At 40.6% G+C, this 14,422-nt stretch overlaps 1 protein-coding gene across 1 annotated transcript in view; it reads right to left on the bottom strand.

The window, feature by feature from the left end:
• dpyda (dihydropyrimidine dehydrogenase a) overlaps positions 1 to 14,422 on the bottom strand; it is a 112,066-nt gene that overhangs the window by 45,034 nt on the left and 52,610 nt on the right. Inside the window, exons 13-14 of the mRNA XM_030768357.1 lie at positions 12,657 to 12,872; positions 517 to 681 (exon numbers count right to left, since the gene is read on the bottom strand). Of these exons, the coding sequence (XP_030624217.1) occupies positions 517 to 681; positions 12,657 to 12,872 (381 nt within the window). The remainder of the gene's footprint in view (positions 1 to 516; positions 682 to 12,656; positions 12,873 to 14,422) is intronic.

Below are 14,422 nucleotides of genomic sequence, written 5' to 3'. Positions count from 1 at the left end.
ATAGCAATGCCTTTTTGAGCTATGCCAGGAGAGACTGACAAAAAAAAAACAAAAAACCAAGCAATGGCTTGAATATTGAATACATTATGACAGACCTAAATCTTAATAAAGACTTGAAGAATAATATCAGCGATTTGCCTGTATCTTAATTGCGCCTTTTGACTTTTCTAAAAATCAAAGACCGAAAAGAACTCATAATATTGATCTCTTATAGGAGCTCAATGCAACCGTGGCAGAAACCAAAGGAGAAACAGAAATCTACCAAGCATATAATTTCGTTTAAATCACCACTTAAGAAGAAATAAACAGACCAACTGACACAGAAAGGTTTTCTAGAGTGAAACCTGTTCATAGAATTCAATAGTTCTCGTATAATTTCGTAGCGGTTCCATTCTTAATCTTAGTTCTTCATCTTATTTTAATACAGGTTTGTGTGGTATTACAGAGTGTACAGTAATGATGCGTGTTTCTGAACCAGATTCCAAAAGCAGGCATTTATTGACATACGATACTTACATTATTGGGGAAATCAGCTTTGAGCTCAGTAACACTCTGACACCAGTAGGCAGCTGTCTTCTCACTGATCAGCTCAATGTTGAGGAAAGAACCCTGGTTTGGACCGAAGATCGGCCCTGACGTGGTCCCACGTACGATTCGAGGAGACACATTGGTCACCAGATCCTAAGAAAAAGAAGAAAATTCAAATGCATTCCTTTTTACGATAGCAGTAATGTTTTCTTCAAAGTTGTGGAGGAGAAAGTGGGCTAAACGTTGAACTGAATCCATGCTGTCTGTGACCTCACACAGCCTCTGTAACACTCAACTAATTACATACATGTGTGATACATCCACAGCTCAGCAAGCAGAAATAGCCTACAGTTAGTTTTACCTCGTGTTTAATATCGAGAACTTTACCACAACAGTGAACAGAGAACAGTGTTCTAAACGGCCATATGTTCTTAAGTCATTATTTTTCTGTAAAACACCATAAAGAGGACAATTATGGTCATATTTTACAAAAATACATGACACAAATTCAATAGTGTCATTTCATTTTTTTTTTTTTTTCTGCTCTCGTTCTTCCCTTAGGGGCTTTGAAGCTGAACTAAGCTCATATTTAATCGCACGCCGAAGAGAATCGTTTGAAAAATGACCAAGAGGAAGAGAAAAATCAAGTCTTTATGCACACAAGAAAAAGAAAAAGCTTTCGGCACCACAAAAGCAAAAAAAAAATCCAGCGGTTCTTCCACCCATTCCATTTATTAAATAATCGATCTGCTCTTTCGTTCTTTGTGCGCCGTCTTTACTTTTCCATGCTTGGTACAAGCTTGTCTTTCATTTAATGGGATCTTCTAAGAGAAAGCCAATGTTCTGCCACCTTTTAGGACCTCTCTCTACCTCTCTCTACTTTTCTCTATGATACATTTACTTAGTGCCAAGGGAAAATACATCAAACCTCAACTCCTGACAAAGGCTTTCTCCACAAAAAATCATGCCAAGCAGCCGTAACAGCCAGACGCAATTATGTTTCCATGTAGAAGAACATTTTTCTGCAGCCCTTTTCCACAGCTGTATAGAATCAGTTCACCCTACATGATCCAGTGCCAGCTGGAGAGAACTGGCAAGCAAACAAGGCTAATGTGCAAAGGTACCTGCTAATGGCTCTAATAGGTCATAAAACAGTCACAATTAGCACTACAAATGCAAGATTACTCACCAAGCAGAACAAAGAGATAAACACAATCAATGGGACTCTACACATGCAGTCAAAGCTTCTACAGACACTTGCCATAAACACCGGGAGTGACAACTAACTTCAAAATAAACAGTAGCTATTTCTCAGTTTCAGATACACAGATGACTGAGGTAATATTTTAATGAGTCACAAAAAAATTCTACATGCAATTTTCCCCCAAAACATCTTTTTCTCAAACCCAGTTATGCTTGAAGATGACAGCTTGAAGCTCATCGTGCTAATAATATGTCAATCATAATTGAGAGATGTGAGAGAACTATTTTTATATCTGAATGAAGGCCTAATACTGACAGCAAAATTTTCATAATAACACACTAACTTAATTTTCAACATTTAGACATTTTTTTTAACTACAGGAGGAAAATAACTTGTTAATTGCTGGCAATTAGCTCCTATTAACATAAGTTTGATTAGAAACAGTGTAGCCATAATGTCATCTCTTTATCAACCCAATTCTATTTTAGAATTATAAATCATGAGGAAAATCTATGCTTATTTATAAGGGTTGATACACAGTGTGGCAGCCTCACCAAAATTATCGCAGGACATCTCTTCCGCAGTGACTTACAAAAATTTGGATTTCAATTCAATGTGAATCAATGTTATCATGACATGTTTATATTAGAACATCCTAGGGAGGGGCTCCATCAAATACGGTTATTCCTGACATATGACTCTGGGCTCAGGCTACATTTATTTCAATTCAAAGAAAACCAGATATTTTGAAGCTATTGCTGCTGTCCTTTCTAATATCCTACATAAACAATCCAACAAACAAACAAACAAACAAAAATTTGAAAAAAAAAAAACCAACAACACGTGAATATAATGGAAGGTACTGGATTCACCTGGCTTGGTCTATTTCGTGTCGTGTTCCCTGTTTGATGAGTGGTTGTTTGGGATGAGACATGTAGTTGTGAATGAAGATGTATTTTTTTTTTTTTTTTAATGGAAGTGCACTGGTGCTCCACAGAAGGCTCTGTGGAGAATAGAGAGAGCCATTCCCCAGGGCTGCGGGCCACTCTCCCAGTCAGTATTTAATGAAGCTGTGACGGAGGTACATTTGGCTGCTGGCGGTCTGTATTATCAGGCCAGGCCCCAACAAGAGTTTTAATATTAAGCAATTGGGAACCATGAAAATCGCCCAAAGGGAGAGGGACTGGCACGCCGTGGAAACACACAGGTGCTACACACAGCGTGGAGAGATAAGCCACACAAACACACACACACACACACACACACACACACACAGAGACACACGCACCCTCAGCAACCCCTCCTTCTCCCTCTCAACTCTCCATCACGCATCCCAAGCAAATTGGATTCCCAAAGAGGCATCCTGTTGGACATGGAGCCGACATGCATTCCTGTCCGCTGAGCATTGCCGTAATGCGCGTGACTGTACCCAAAGAACACGAGACAGATTAACAGGTAGAGTGGACACGTACAATGTTTTATTTCTTTTTTTCTTTTTTTTTTTTCTTTACACCACCTGTGAGATGGAACATGCCCTTCCTGCTCTAGTGTTAAGGATTTTTTCTGAGCTCAATAAAATCAAAGAAGGAGAGAGAGAGAGAGAAAGAGAGAGAGAGAGAGAGACAGAGAGAGAGAGAGAGAGAGAGAGAGAGAGAGAGAGAGAGAGAGAAACTAGCACCTCTGTCCTGTCCATTAAAAGAGTCTGACCAGAGGAGGACTAAAATGGTGGCTCATTCTCTCTTTCATTCGGGCTCTGACTCGTTAGCTGCGACGTGTATGTCTTTCAGCTAACTGGGTTTTTATCACTGCTCAACAGCTCCCTAATCCTCCCATACAGCAAACTGCCTTTTCAGACAGACAGCACATGCACAAACTACTAATCGAATGCAATGGACCACACTGAGACACACACACACACACACACACACACACACAGAGAGAGAGAGAGAGAGAGAGAGAGAGAGAGAGAGAGAGAGAGAGAGAGAGAGAGAGAGAGAGAGAGGGTGAGAGAGAGTTGTGATTTTTAACAACATTCCTTGAGAGTATCAAACAAACAGGTTAACTGTAAAAGTATCTTTTTCAAATCTTACAAAACACGTACTTGGGTACCTTTGTAATGAGATGACACATTTCTACAAAAATTGAGAATGAACATATGTAATAAATGAATGTGTATATGCTTTTTATACCTTCTTTTTCAATACCCTTAGGAAGCTCTGTACTTCATTTCTCTCGCTCTCGCTCTCCCTCTCTCTCTCTCTCTCTTACTCTCTCTCTCTCTCTCTTTCTCTCTCTCTCTCTCTCATCCCAGCAGAGCTGTGCAGTGGAGGTCAAGAGCATAGTAAACAGGAGAATGGAAGATAATCCCACACATTAAACCACTGTCTAGAACTAATACCATATCAAATATTTTGCCATTCAGAAGCTGAGTGGTACATCTTCCTGTAACTCTATTATTTCAAAGGATCAACACTCGGCTTGTGTGTAAAATGCATGCAGTCATCAGCAATTTGGATGATAAGAAAAAAAAGAAGAAAAAAAATCAAAAAATACATTTATGCAAATACCTTCTTCAAAGTTAATAAGATTTTTCATGTCGTGTTATTGCAGCCATACCATACCCAGATTTCTAATAAAGGAAGGATTAATCTGAAATTAATTATAACGCTGTATATCTGAATGAAAATTTTAAAGCAAACATTAAAGAAAGATAGACAATGTTTATAATCAGGACCAGGTATCAGTTGGAGGAAGGAGTAGGAGGATCTTCACAACTGCATTTCCAGACAGACTGCAACATCCTGGTAACCAAATCACCCCAACATCTCACAATTCCTCTAAAACACCATTAGTCTAGGGAGCGTTTTCCTCAGCACACCATCCAAATCTAAAGGAATGGGTGAGATATACACCTAAATTTTAAATCATACCGTTTCTGAAGAGTCGGAATTATTTATTCATCTGTCTACAGAAGATAAAGGCGCGAGGGGAGGTTCCTCTGATACGGTGATAGGCACAAAACATCGCTCGGACTTCTTCTTTTTGCTCCACCCTCCTTTCCCTTTGCTTCCTGAACACACATAATGATGACCAGGATTCTAAGCTTGCTGAATCTATGTAAACATTACACTTAGAAGAAATAAGAATGAATCAAATCGTGTGGGGGCATAATTACAGTGAATAGCCCCAATCAATGCATTTATCATTATAAAGAATCAAGACAGCAAAATCAAAGCATAGCCATTTTGCTTCCCCTCCGCACCCAAGCAAGTGACACGCAGCAGCACTGTTAAACAAGACCTTCATCAGAGACAGAGAGAGAAAGAGCAAACGGGGGTGAATTCTTTTATTATTATTATTATCATTATTATTATTATTAATCTGAATATGGTTATACAGGGGCAAGGGTGACATCCTAAGATCTGTACATGTTTGAGCTGCATGTTATGTTTGTACACATGTGTGCCTCTGCCATTTCCTGATGCGTGATTTGTGGCAGAGATTACCAAAGACTTCTAATTCTTTGTCTCTACAGCCATCATTTAGAATTCTACACAACCTTGAATTTGTGACAACATCTAGCTGAGACATCTGCGCCCTTGAAACCTTGATAAACCATGTGACAGCTCTCTCTCTCTCTGTCCCTCTCTCTCTCTCTCTCTCTCTCTCTCTCTCTCTCACACACACACTTTCTATCTGCTAGTGAAAGGATTCCAAAACACAAAGCTCATAAGTGTTTCATTCCAACAGCCTGTGTCATTTGAAATGGTCAAAAGCATACGCTCCATCTCAAGGCCTTGACTTGTTTTTTTCTCGGTGAAGCAACAAGAACTGGGAAAATTTTCAACAAGTTGCCTGCCACTAAATCAGTGAAAACAAACACGTGCGTCTAGGTACATTCACTTGAAGCTCCTACCAGAAACCATCAACAAATCAACGCATACATATTTGAAGAAGGAGAAAAAAATATATCAGATTTCGGAGAAACTAAAGAAAGCTGATACGTTTGGTTTCCTATTATTTGTTACATTTTATGTCTCCGATTGATGTTGTAAAGAGTAATCTGATAACAATAGAGTGCTGTATTAAAAGGTATAACCATATTTTGCAGGAGAGAGCAAAAAACAAACTCTCCTTGCAATATAATCAAGCCTGTAACTTTTCCTGAAAATGTGACCAGAATTCCAGACCCGTGTGTAAGATCATTGGCTGGAAAGGGCTTAATAAATTTATGTCAAAGCAAAGGATATTAACCCCATGTGATAAATGAAGAAGGATATTGTCTGTCAGCTTGGTCATTAGTCCTTTTCACCATTTACTTCTCCAGAAGGAGAGGAGAAAGAAAATAACCTCAGCCTTGACTTTTTTTCCCCGGACTTTTCTATCTAAAACAACAAAACAAGCTCAAACATATCAAGGAATTAGACATCCATGCTTCGCTCACATTCAACATATACACATACAAGTATGTTACATACACATATACGGAACTAATATTTTCACATGCATATTTTCTAAACAAACAGTTATTTCAGGTATCCGTACGCAATATGCCAAAGCTTTACAAGATCTCTCAACAGTCTCTTCAATTGAACACTCCATCCAAAGAAACAAAAGCGTTAGCACTCAGACATGGGTGTCTCCAGCAGCTCTTGAATACGTTTAGCATGATTACAGACTATATCAGAGCTTGTGATTTACTGAGAGACTCTAACTCTGAGCTGAGACGCTGAGACTGCTCAGCTGTTACAATATGAGCACACAAGCTCACAAAGAGAGTTCTGCCAGGGCCAGTTAAAGTAAATGGTGCATTTGCAATGGCCGGCTTACACATTTAACTTTATCGAGGGTGAAGAGAGGCACATTTTAACTGAACGCACTTCCACTAGAGACCTTGAGTTTGTCTTTCTTTGCCTCATCCAAATTCTTTTTTTTTTTCTTTTTAGAGCAGCCATCACGCGCAGGAGGCTCTAGGAAGTGAGGTATGGTGTAACACTGTGTAATTCTCATCTAAATCACTGTCAGGCCTGTGAAGGGCAAAAAAAAAAAAAAAGAGAGAAATAAGTGAGTAAACAGATAAATAAATAAAGAATGCAGGTATGAGTCTCGTCAAATTAGGAAGACTAAACACATCTGTGAGCCACTGCTTATCTGGCCTCTCAGCCATGTGAGAGGTAGTCACTACTGCTTTGATCCTCCAATTAACGGCCGTATTTATAAACTGTAAACATGTAACTGAAGCTAATGAGCCCAGCCTATTTAACTTTCATTCTCTCTCTCTCTCTCTCTCTCTCTCTCTTTCTCTGTCTCTCTCTTTCGCTCTTGCTCTCTCTCCCTCCAGATCAATATCAACTTTGCTTTGGCTAATTTGCTTCTTGAATAAATACAAATCTCTGGACTGTGACTGGTCCTTCACATGCTAAATCCATTGTGCTATTGTTTAGTTGCGTTCGGTTTTTTTCTTCCCCTCCCCTCCATTAGAGAACGTACAGGGACTGTCCCTCCACAAACAAAGAACACTGGAACCGAGAAATCAGGATTATACAGCAGAATGCTGTCTTACAATTTAGGGCACATTTAACACCACAAACGAGACACAAAGCAGGGGAGTACTTAAATACTGATTTAGCATTTAAACATCAGCTACATTTAGTACCTTCCACGATGAATGTTTTTTGTTCTGTTAACTGTATGGCTAATGCATTTTACTGAGGTCTTTAAGAACTGTGAGTGTAGTCTTTTTTCTAAAGGTTTGGATTTCACCTTTGACATTTTGTGCATCGATTTTGATGGGAGTGTACTCTCTCTCTCTCTCTCTCTCTCTCTCTCTCTCTCTCGCTCTGTGTGTGCTCATCTCTCCCGTTTGACTTGGAGAACTGAACAGTGATTGAACAGCGGCTATGGCCTCTATCTCCCTCTGTATTGATTGGATGACAGCATAGATTGAGAAGACCGCCTTTTGTCGAGTGTCACGTCTTTCTGTTTCTGAGCCGTGTGGCAACTCTTATCAGAGCTGACCTGACAAAATGCCAACAACAATCCGACAGAGTTTACAAACCATCACATATCTGATGTATATGTGTTCATTCACAATCTCGCAACACGCTCTTCTCAGATGACAGACCGAAGCCGTGGCATAAACATCGATCTGTGTACTTCACACTGATTCTGCCCCAAACATAATGGAACATTAGAAGGCTGCGACAGAAACCGTTAGCATCTGCTCAAACGGTTATCGAAGAAACAAGCTGATCTGGAGTTCAAATAAGAATATAGAGGTACCGCTCATACACCGACTGATGAAGACAGAGGTTTGGAAGAAGTTTCTCTTTTTTGGGGGGGGGGGGGGGAGTGCTGTTAAGCTTTTCGGGAAATGCCTGCTGTCTCCTGTCAGTAGGTTACAGGAAAGCCAGGGCCTGCCAAGACACGCGTGACAAGCGTCTCCGTCCTAACACGCACATCCCAATTCTGTCATTCTCTCGTGCCTTCCCGTGTCATGTTAAGTGCCAGTCACTGCCACCGTGCCAATTATACAGCCCGCTTCCCGGGCATACTAACACACACACACACGTACGCGTACACAAAATTAGAGAGAGTGAGAGAGACTTCCACGAGACTACTGTGCAAGCTTACCCTAATTAACCATCAGCTTAATTAGACAATTTACTGTGTAATTAGCAGGCAATTAGTCAACACCTCTCAGATCTTACTGACTGCTTTGACAGGCCTGTTTTCCTGAGCTGATTCAGAGGGTCAAAATCACCTATGCAAGTTTTTTTTTTTTTTTTAGTTTCTTTCATCCTCTCTCTCTCTCTCCATCCCTCTTCAACATCTTAATGTGTAACAACTGCATCTAAGCACAGAGCATAATCATAGCTGATGAGGCAGGTACGGTAAAACACACACGCTTTATTTCGAAAAACAGGTGTGTGATGACATGCAGCATTCCCTCAACAGGAAAAGAAAGCCCAAACTGCCAGCTGAGCTTTTACTTGTGTTATGTTCCCCGAGGCAAAACTCAAAAAAAAAAAAAAAAGAAGAGGGAAAAAAAAAACAAAAAACAGACAGCAATAATCTATGAACAATGATTAAGAAGTGGGCGTGAGGACAGTAATGGCACATTTCACAGTCCAATTACGAGACGGAGTTCTCTGGGCGAAATAAAAAATCTACGACCAACGTTTTTACAGCCACTTCAACTTATACAACTTGTGTCTTGTGTGAAGGACGCAGCTGTCTGTGACTGTTAGCATCTCAATAAAAGTAAAAGAGGATTAGCATGGTAACATTAACATGAATTATGAAATGAGTGTGTAGGCGTTAAGCACGTGTGTGTGTGTGTGTATCTCACTGCGTGTGTGAGTTTTGTTGCCTTCTCTCGCCATGGCCATAACATGGACCCAGATCACTTCTCCGCTTTTTTTCTGGCACAGTCCTTGGGCTGATGAAATGACACTTACACACGGAGGGGGTTTGCTCCCAGGATTCAGTCCTTTTGGTGTGAAATGGAAATGAGCTCATGTGCAAGGCACACTGGGTAGTGCCAATCTATAATCAGGATACTGCTGAAGCCATGTGGGTGGCTTCTTTAGCATAGCATACATTCAAAATAATGACAATTTACAATAAAATCTAACCCAAAACAAACAAATTTAAACTACCTGACATACGAACATAAGAGAATGCTGGAATGATATTGGTTATATGTGGTATACGCTACTGTCATGGAGTGACAAAAGATGGAGGTGTAATTTCAGAGTACGGAAGTAGGGTGAAGCGCTAATAGTTATTTGCCTGTTGCCAATTTTATATCATGTAGCAATTAGATGCAGATATTTGTTGAGAACAGGAAACTACTGTAGTGCTCATTACTGGTGTCTGTAACCTTGATCTCTTGCCACATAGAGACAATGACAATTTACAGAGCATACGGCATACCTGCTGCTATTTATTATCAACAGAAATCACTCTGTGTGTGTGTGTGTGTGTGCGTGTGCGCGTGTGAGATAATGTGTGTTACGTTGTGCATGTTGTGCACGCTTGCATGTGTTAGGTTTGGATGAGCATGAAGCATCCCTGGAACATGACCTCTAACCTAGCTCTTCTTAATAAAAAACCTACAGTTGATTAACCTTAATTAGGAACACAGAGAATTCACAGGGAGCGGGTAGACGTGCATGTCGAGTGCGGGATAATGGTGCGCAGATGTTGGTCTAAAGGATGTGTGACACATCATCTGCGTTACCATGGAACCCTGTTCAACATCTCTCATTAAATCAGCTCAGTCGGAGACGTATAGCGTGTGCACGTGTGGACCATTACCGCTGCATGGAACTTCTGTTTTAATTGTGCTACGTCAGAACGCCGCGGTTCCTGTAGATTTCTACTTAACGTTTGAAACTTTCTTCAAATTGGCCCAACTTTCTCCCTCCTACACAAGAGAAACTATTGATGGTCTGGAGAGCGGATTGATTTTGTTCTGAAAGTTAAAAGGTAGGAGATAGATATTCATGTAGCGTAGGCATGTGAGAAACTCCAGTCATCGGAGAGCTCAATTTGGAGTATAGGGTCAGTACAATAGCATGTCTTCTCCACTCACACACTGAATGCATAGCAGTGAATAGAGCAACTAAATAACCTTATAAATACTACAGTGATCATTAAAGTGCTCAGCCAGACTGGTAAAGGTGATGTTACACGGCCTTAGCGAAGCACAGATAACTGGACCATAGATGAAGTGGATGAAGTTACTATCAACGACTAATTGGGTCGGTGCCAATTACAGGTGTGATCTATCCTGTCCTAACCAGCCAAAGGGTTAAATGGTCTCATAAAGTTCACGCCAAAGGAGGGCTGAGGAAAAAAAAAAAAAAAAAAGACACATTTTCATATGCAATACAGTTCATTAATTCTAATTAATGGTCACACAACTCGCACTGCAAAGCTTTGTTCTGCTGCCTCTCCACTGGCTCCGTAAGCTAATTAGCAATTCCAAGCACAGCCGTGCTCAGACAAGGCCCAGAAGCGTGAAGATTTTCATATCCATAGACAATCCACCCAGCATCTCCAACACTATCAATACCAAGGCATGGTAATGTTTTGATAGAAGCAGCACAAGGGGGGGAAAAAGCACAGGATATTAAAAAAAAAAATTCCCCAGTGTTTAAGCAGAACGATAGCAGAGTGCCGGCTGTTCATTCATATTGACATTAAGAACTTTTTATCTCTCTCCCCCAAGAAAACCCCCTTACAATCTTTCCCTTTGAGCACACAATAAAGAATAATATGATTTCTGTTTACCTAGATATCAGCTGGTATTTCAGCTCACACTGACAGCCAATAGCTGCAACATTATATTAGACCCCAATCTGGCATCTACAAATGTCAAGAGTAAAAACAGTGTGATGGGGAGTCAGAGAGAGAGAGAGAGAGAGAGAGAGAGAGAGAGAGAAACTGGGGGTAGGGTACAATGTTCACAAGTGCACAAAATCCAGAAAAGGAAAAAAAAAAAGGTAAGTTCACATAAACATATCTGAGACTGCAACAATATGCGGCTGTCAATCTTAATGCTTCACCTGGGAGCAAGGCACAGTGGGAGACAGGATAACGGAGACTTAAGCAGATGTCCTGACTTTGCCTCTCCTCTCTCAGAGCTCGCCTGGTAAACCCAGTGAAGGTAAAATTACATTTATTCAAAATGCACTGCTGCAATGCTAATATATACCCTATTGCTTCCATAAAACCCCTTCACCACCCAAGTCCCCTCGCACACCCCCACCCCCACCCCCCCCCTTCCCCTATTCATTCATCTCAGTTAAAAATAAAAAAAGCTGACCTTTTCCAAATGACAATGGAGTAGCATATAGGACTACTGATGGAAGCACTGACAGGTCCCAATGATACAGGTTCAGTGACTTTGTTCACACTTGTACTGCGGTAAGAATGTCATTTACACACCTTGCGAGGCTTCCCACTCCAATCAGAAATTAACTCACACACACACAGAAAGATGGGAGGTCTGAATAAACAAACAATTTTCCCTCAATGTCATCTCCTTTCTTTGCCTGTTAGCAGTATGGCTACATACCGAATGCTATTAGAGAGAAGTCTGTCGGGAGGGTCTTTTTTTTTTTCTTTCTCTCACTTTCTTCCTCTTTTTTATTAACTTTCATTTAATTGCCATTTCTAGCTCTATTAATAGAGGGTTGGTGGAAAGCACACACCAAACATATGTTACTAATTAATATTCATACCATCCTGAGACAGAAAAGAACATAAGCTTCGAAATTCAACAGCGCTTTCCAGATTTTCCAAGTTTCCTTTTTTTCTTCACAATTTTTTTCCCAAAATAATACAAATTCATGTATTATTAGGAGCACTCACCGATTTATTAGCTAGAGAGTCCAAATATACAAAGAAATATGTCTGTACACAAAATGCACGTCACAGGAATGTTTATCTTCCAGAAACAGTCCTTTGAGAAATGTGGTGTATGAATATGCATGGTAAAAATCGCACTTGAGATGTTGACTCTACTATAACCATAATTTTCTGTATTTGAATTTTAATATAATTTACTGAGCATTATACCCTGTGCAAATTTCTCACACAATCCTTCTAGGATCATATGATAATTTAAGGTTGTGTGGGTGCAGTAAGTCTGTGACACGAACAGTGCGTCCACAAAACTAATGCTTATATAACACACATTCATTCAGTCTCAAAGAATCAAGACCATATATTTCCAGAAATCAGACTGTAAAGCTAAGCAGACAACTCCTCACACCAATACATTTCAGTAGTAAGTGATACGTTAGTCACAGTGTTTCAGGAGGTCGACCATAACTGTGAAGGTTTCTGACTGTCAGTCTGAGGTAAAATATTTTGATTGCAGTTGGTAGTGTGGCAATGAGAGGACTGTTACCTTGTCCAGAGAGAAGGTCTTCGTCAGGGCGAAACCCCAGCCTTGCTCAAAGGCTCTGCGGATCATGGGTGTGCTGGTGGTTGGTGGAGCACTGGCCAAACCAAATGGGTTTGGGAACTTTATCCCACACATCTCCACGCTTATGTCCACAGCGTCTATGGGGGAGTAGAAGAGAGGCAGCTGGGGCTGACTGTCCACCGTCTGCCCGTGGAGGGACTGCCATGAAAAGAGACCAAAAAAAAAGCACTCACATGAGAGTCTACATCGACGTATGCTGTGTTACTCAGACGAGCTGCATTAACATGAATCAGAGATATATCATTTCAAGATGTTTGAATGTATATGTCTAAGGGTTATTTTTACAATTGAGTATATAATTACACATATGTGGACACACACACACACACATACACACACGCGCGCACATTTAATGCAACAGTAGCATGGCAGACAGTAAAGGACAGAGTGTGTTTGTCTGGCGTCCCACGGCACTGTTTATCTCACTCCATCGTAGCACAAAAGGCAGTCAGCACCAGTCATACATCAGCACTCGCTTTAATTAGCCGAGCGTTTATCAAGCGCTTATGATTGCTTTTGTAATGATGTCACTGCGGCATAATGAACGAGGGGGTGTCAAGCGGAGAAAGAAAGCATGCTATGACATGACAGCCCTCCCCCGTTCCCCACCGAGAAGCCGTCAGCCAACGAGAGATGTGCCAGCCCAGGAACACAGAGAAACACCACCAGAGAAAAACAACAAACACCAGAGGGGCATTCTCCCGCGTGCTAGCAGGGTAATCATGGCAGTTTAGCTGTCATTGCTATGTTTTGAGAAGCAGATATATCCATAAATGAGTGATTTTTTTTCTTCTTTTGGGTCACTGTTTTCCCGTCTCCAACTACGACTTATGTCTATTTATATTTTGTATGAAACATTTCACCTGAACTTATTTTACTGAACTTTCATAGAAAATATCTTCAAGCTTAATGTAACATCAAGCATGAATGCCGGGAAGGGTATTTCCATAGAGCTCTCTTAATTAACCTTTACAGTTTTCAAAGACTAAAAGACTAGCTCCATCTTCTATAATGCTGGTCAGATAGAACCCTTTTAAAGAGGACAGAAGGCCTGAAATAGCACTTACATGTCAGATGCCTAATTGCATACAGGGGGAAAAAAACACACCTACGGCACATTATTACTTTCATGAAAAAAAAAAAAAAACATATGGACGAAAGACATGGCGAATGCAGTTCAAGTGATCTTTGAGCGAGTCCGATATTAATCGGTGAACCTTTTGGCAAAGTGCTCAATTCATTTCCTCCAGCATGGTCCATTATTGTAAAAAGCAAGGCAATCTGCTGTCCTTCCTTTGGTGCTGGAAGTGGTAATTTAATCGGGAAATAAACAGTTATCTCTGTCTCACTCTGACCACTGTCTTAGCCCGACAATTAACCCCAGTATAAACTGCTTCAGTCAGGCGAGTACAGCACTTTACAAGACCACTCTGTATCAAATGGAGGGACAAAGGGCTAGGTCAGATACCCCTTAAGATGCGTACTGCCATTTTGGGGTAATCTTTCTGGTGTCTGAGACAACACAAGGTCACATTAGTCTGTCCTCTTTGTGTCTGATTCTCCTTTGAGGGTTTTTCTCGAGGAAAGAGATGGAGTCGCAAGTAGTTCATTTACGTTAAGCCGAATGCACCTAAATTACAGTTCACTGACCATGTCTGTCTACATGATTTTACTCATATAGAAACATT

The sequence above is a fragment of the Chanos chanos genome, chromosome 3 (genome assembly GCF_902362185.1).
Source record: "Chanos chanos chromosome 3, fChaCha1.1, whole genome shotgun sequence".
NCBI lineage: Eukaryota > Metazoa > Chordata > Actinopteri > Gonorynchiformes > Chanidae > Chanos > Chanos chanos.
Note: the sequence above shows the minus strand (reverse complement) of the source record. Positions and strands in the feature narration are given on the sequence as shown.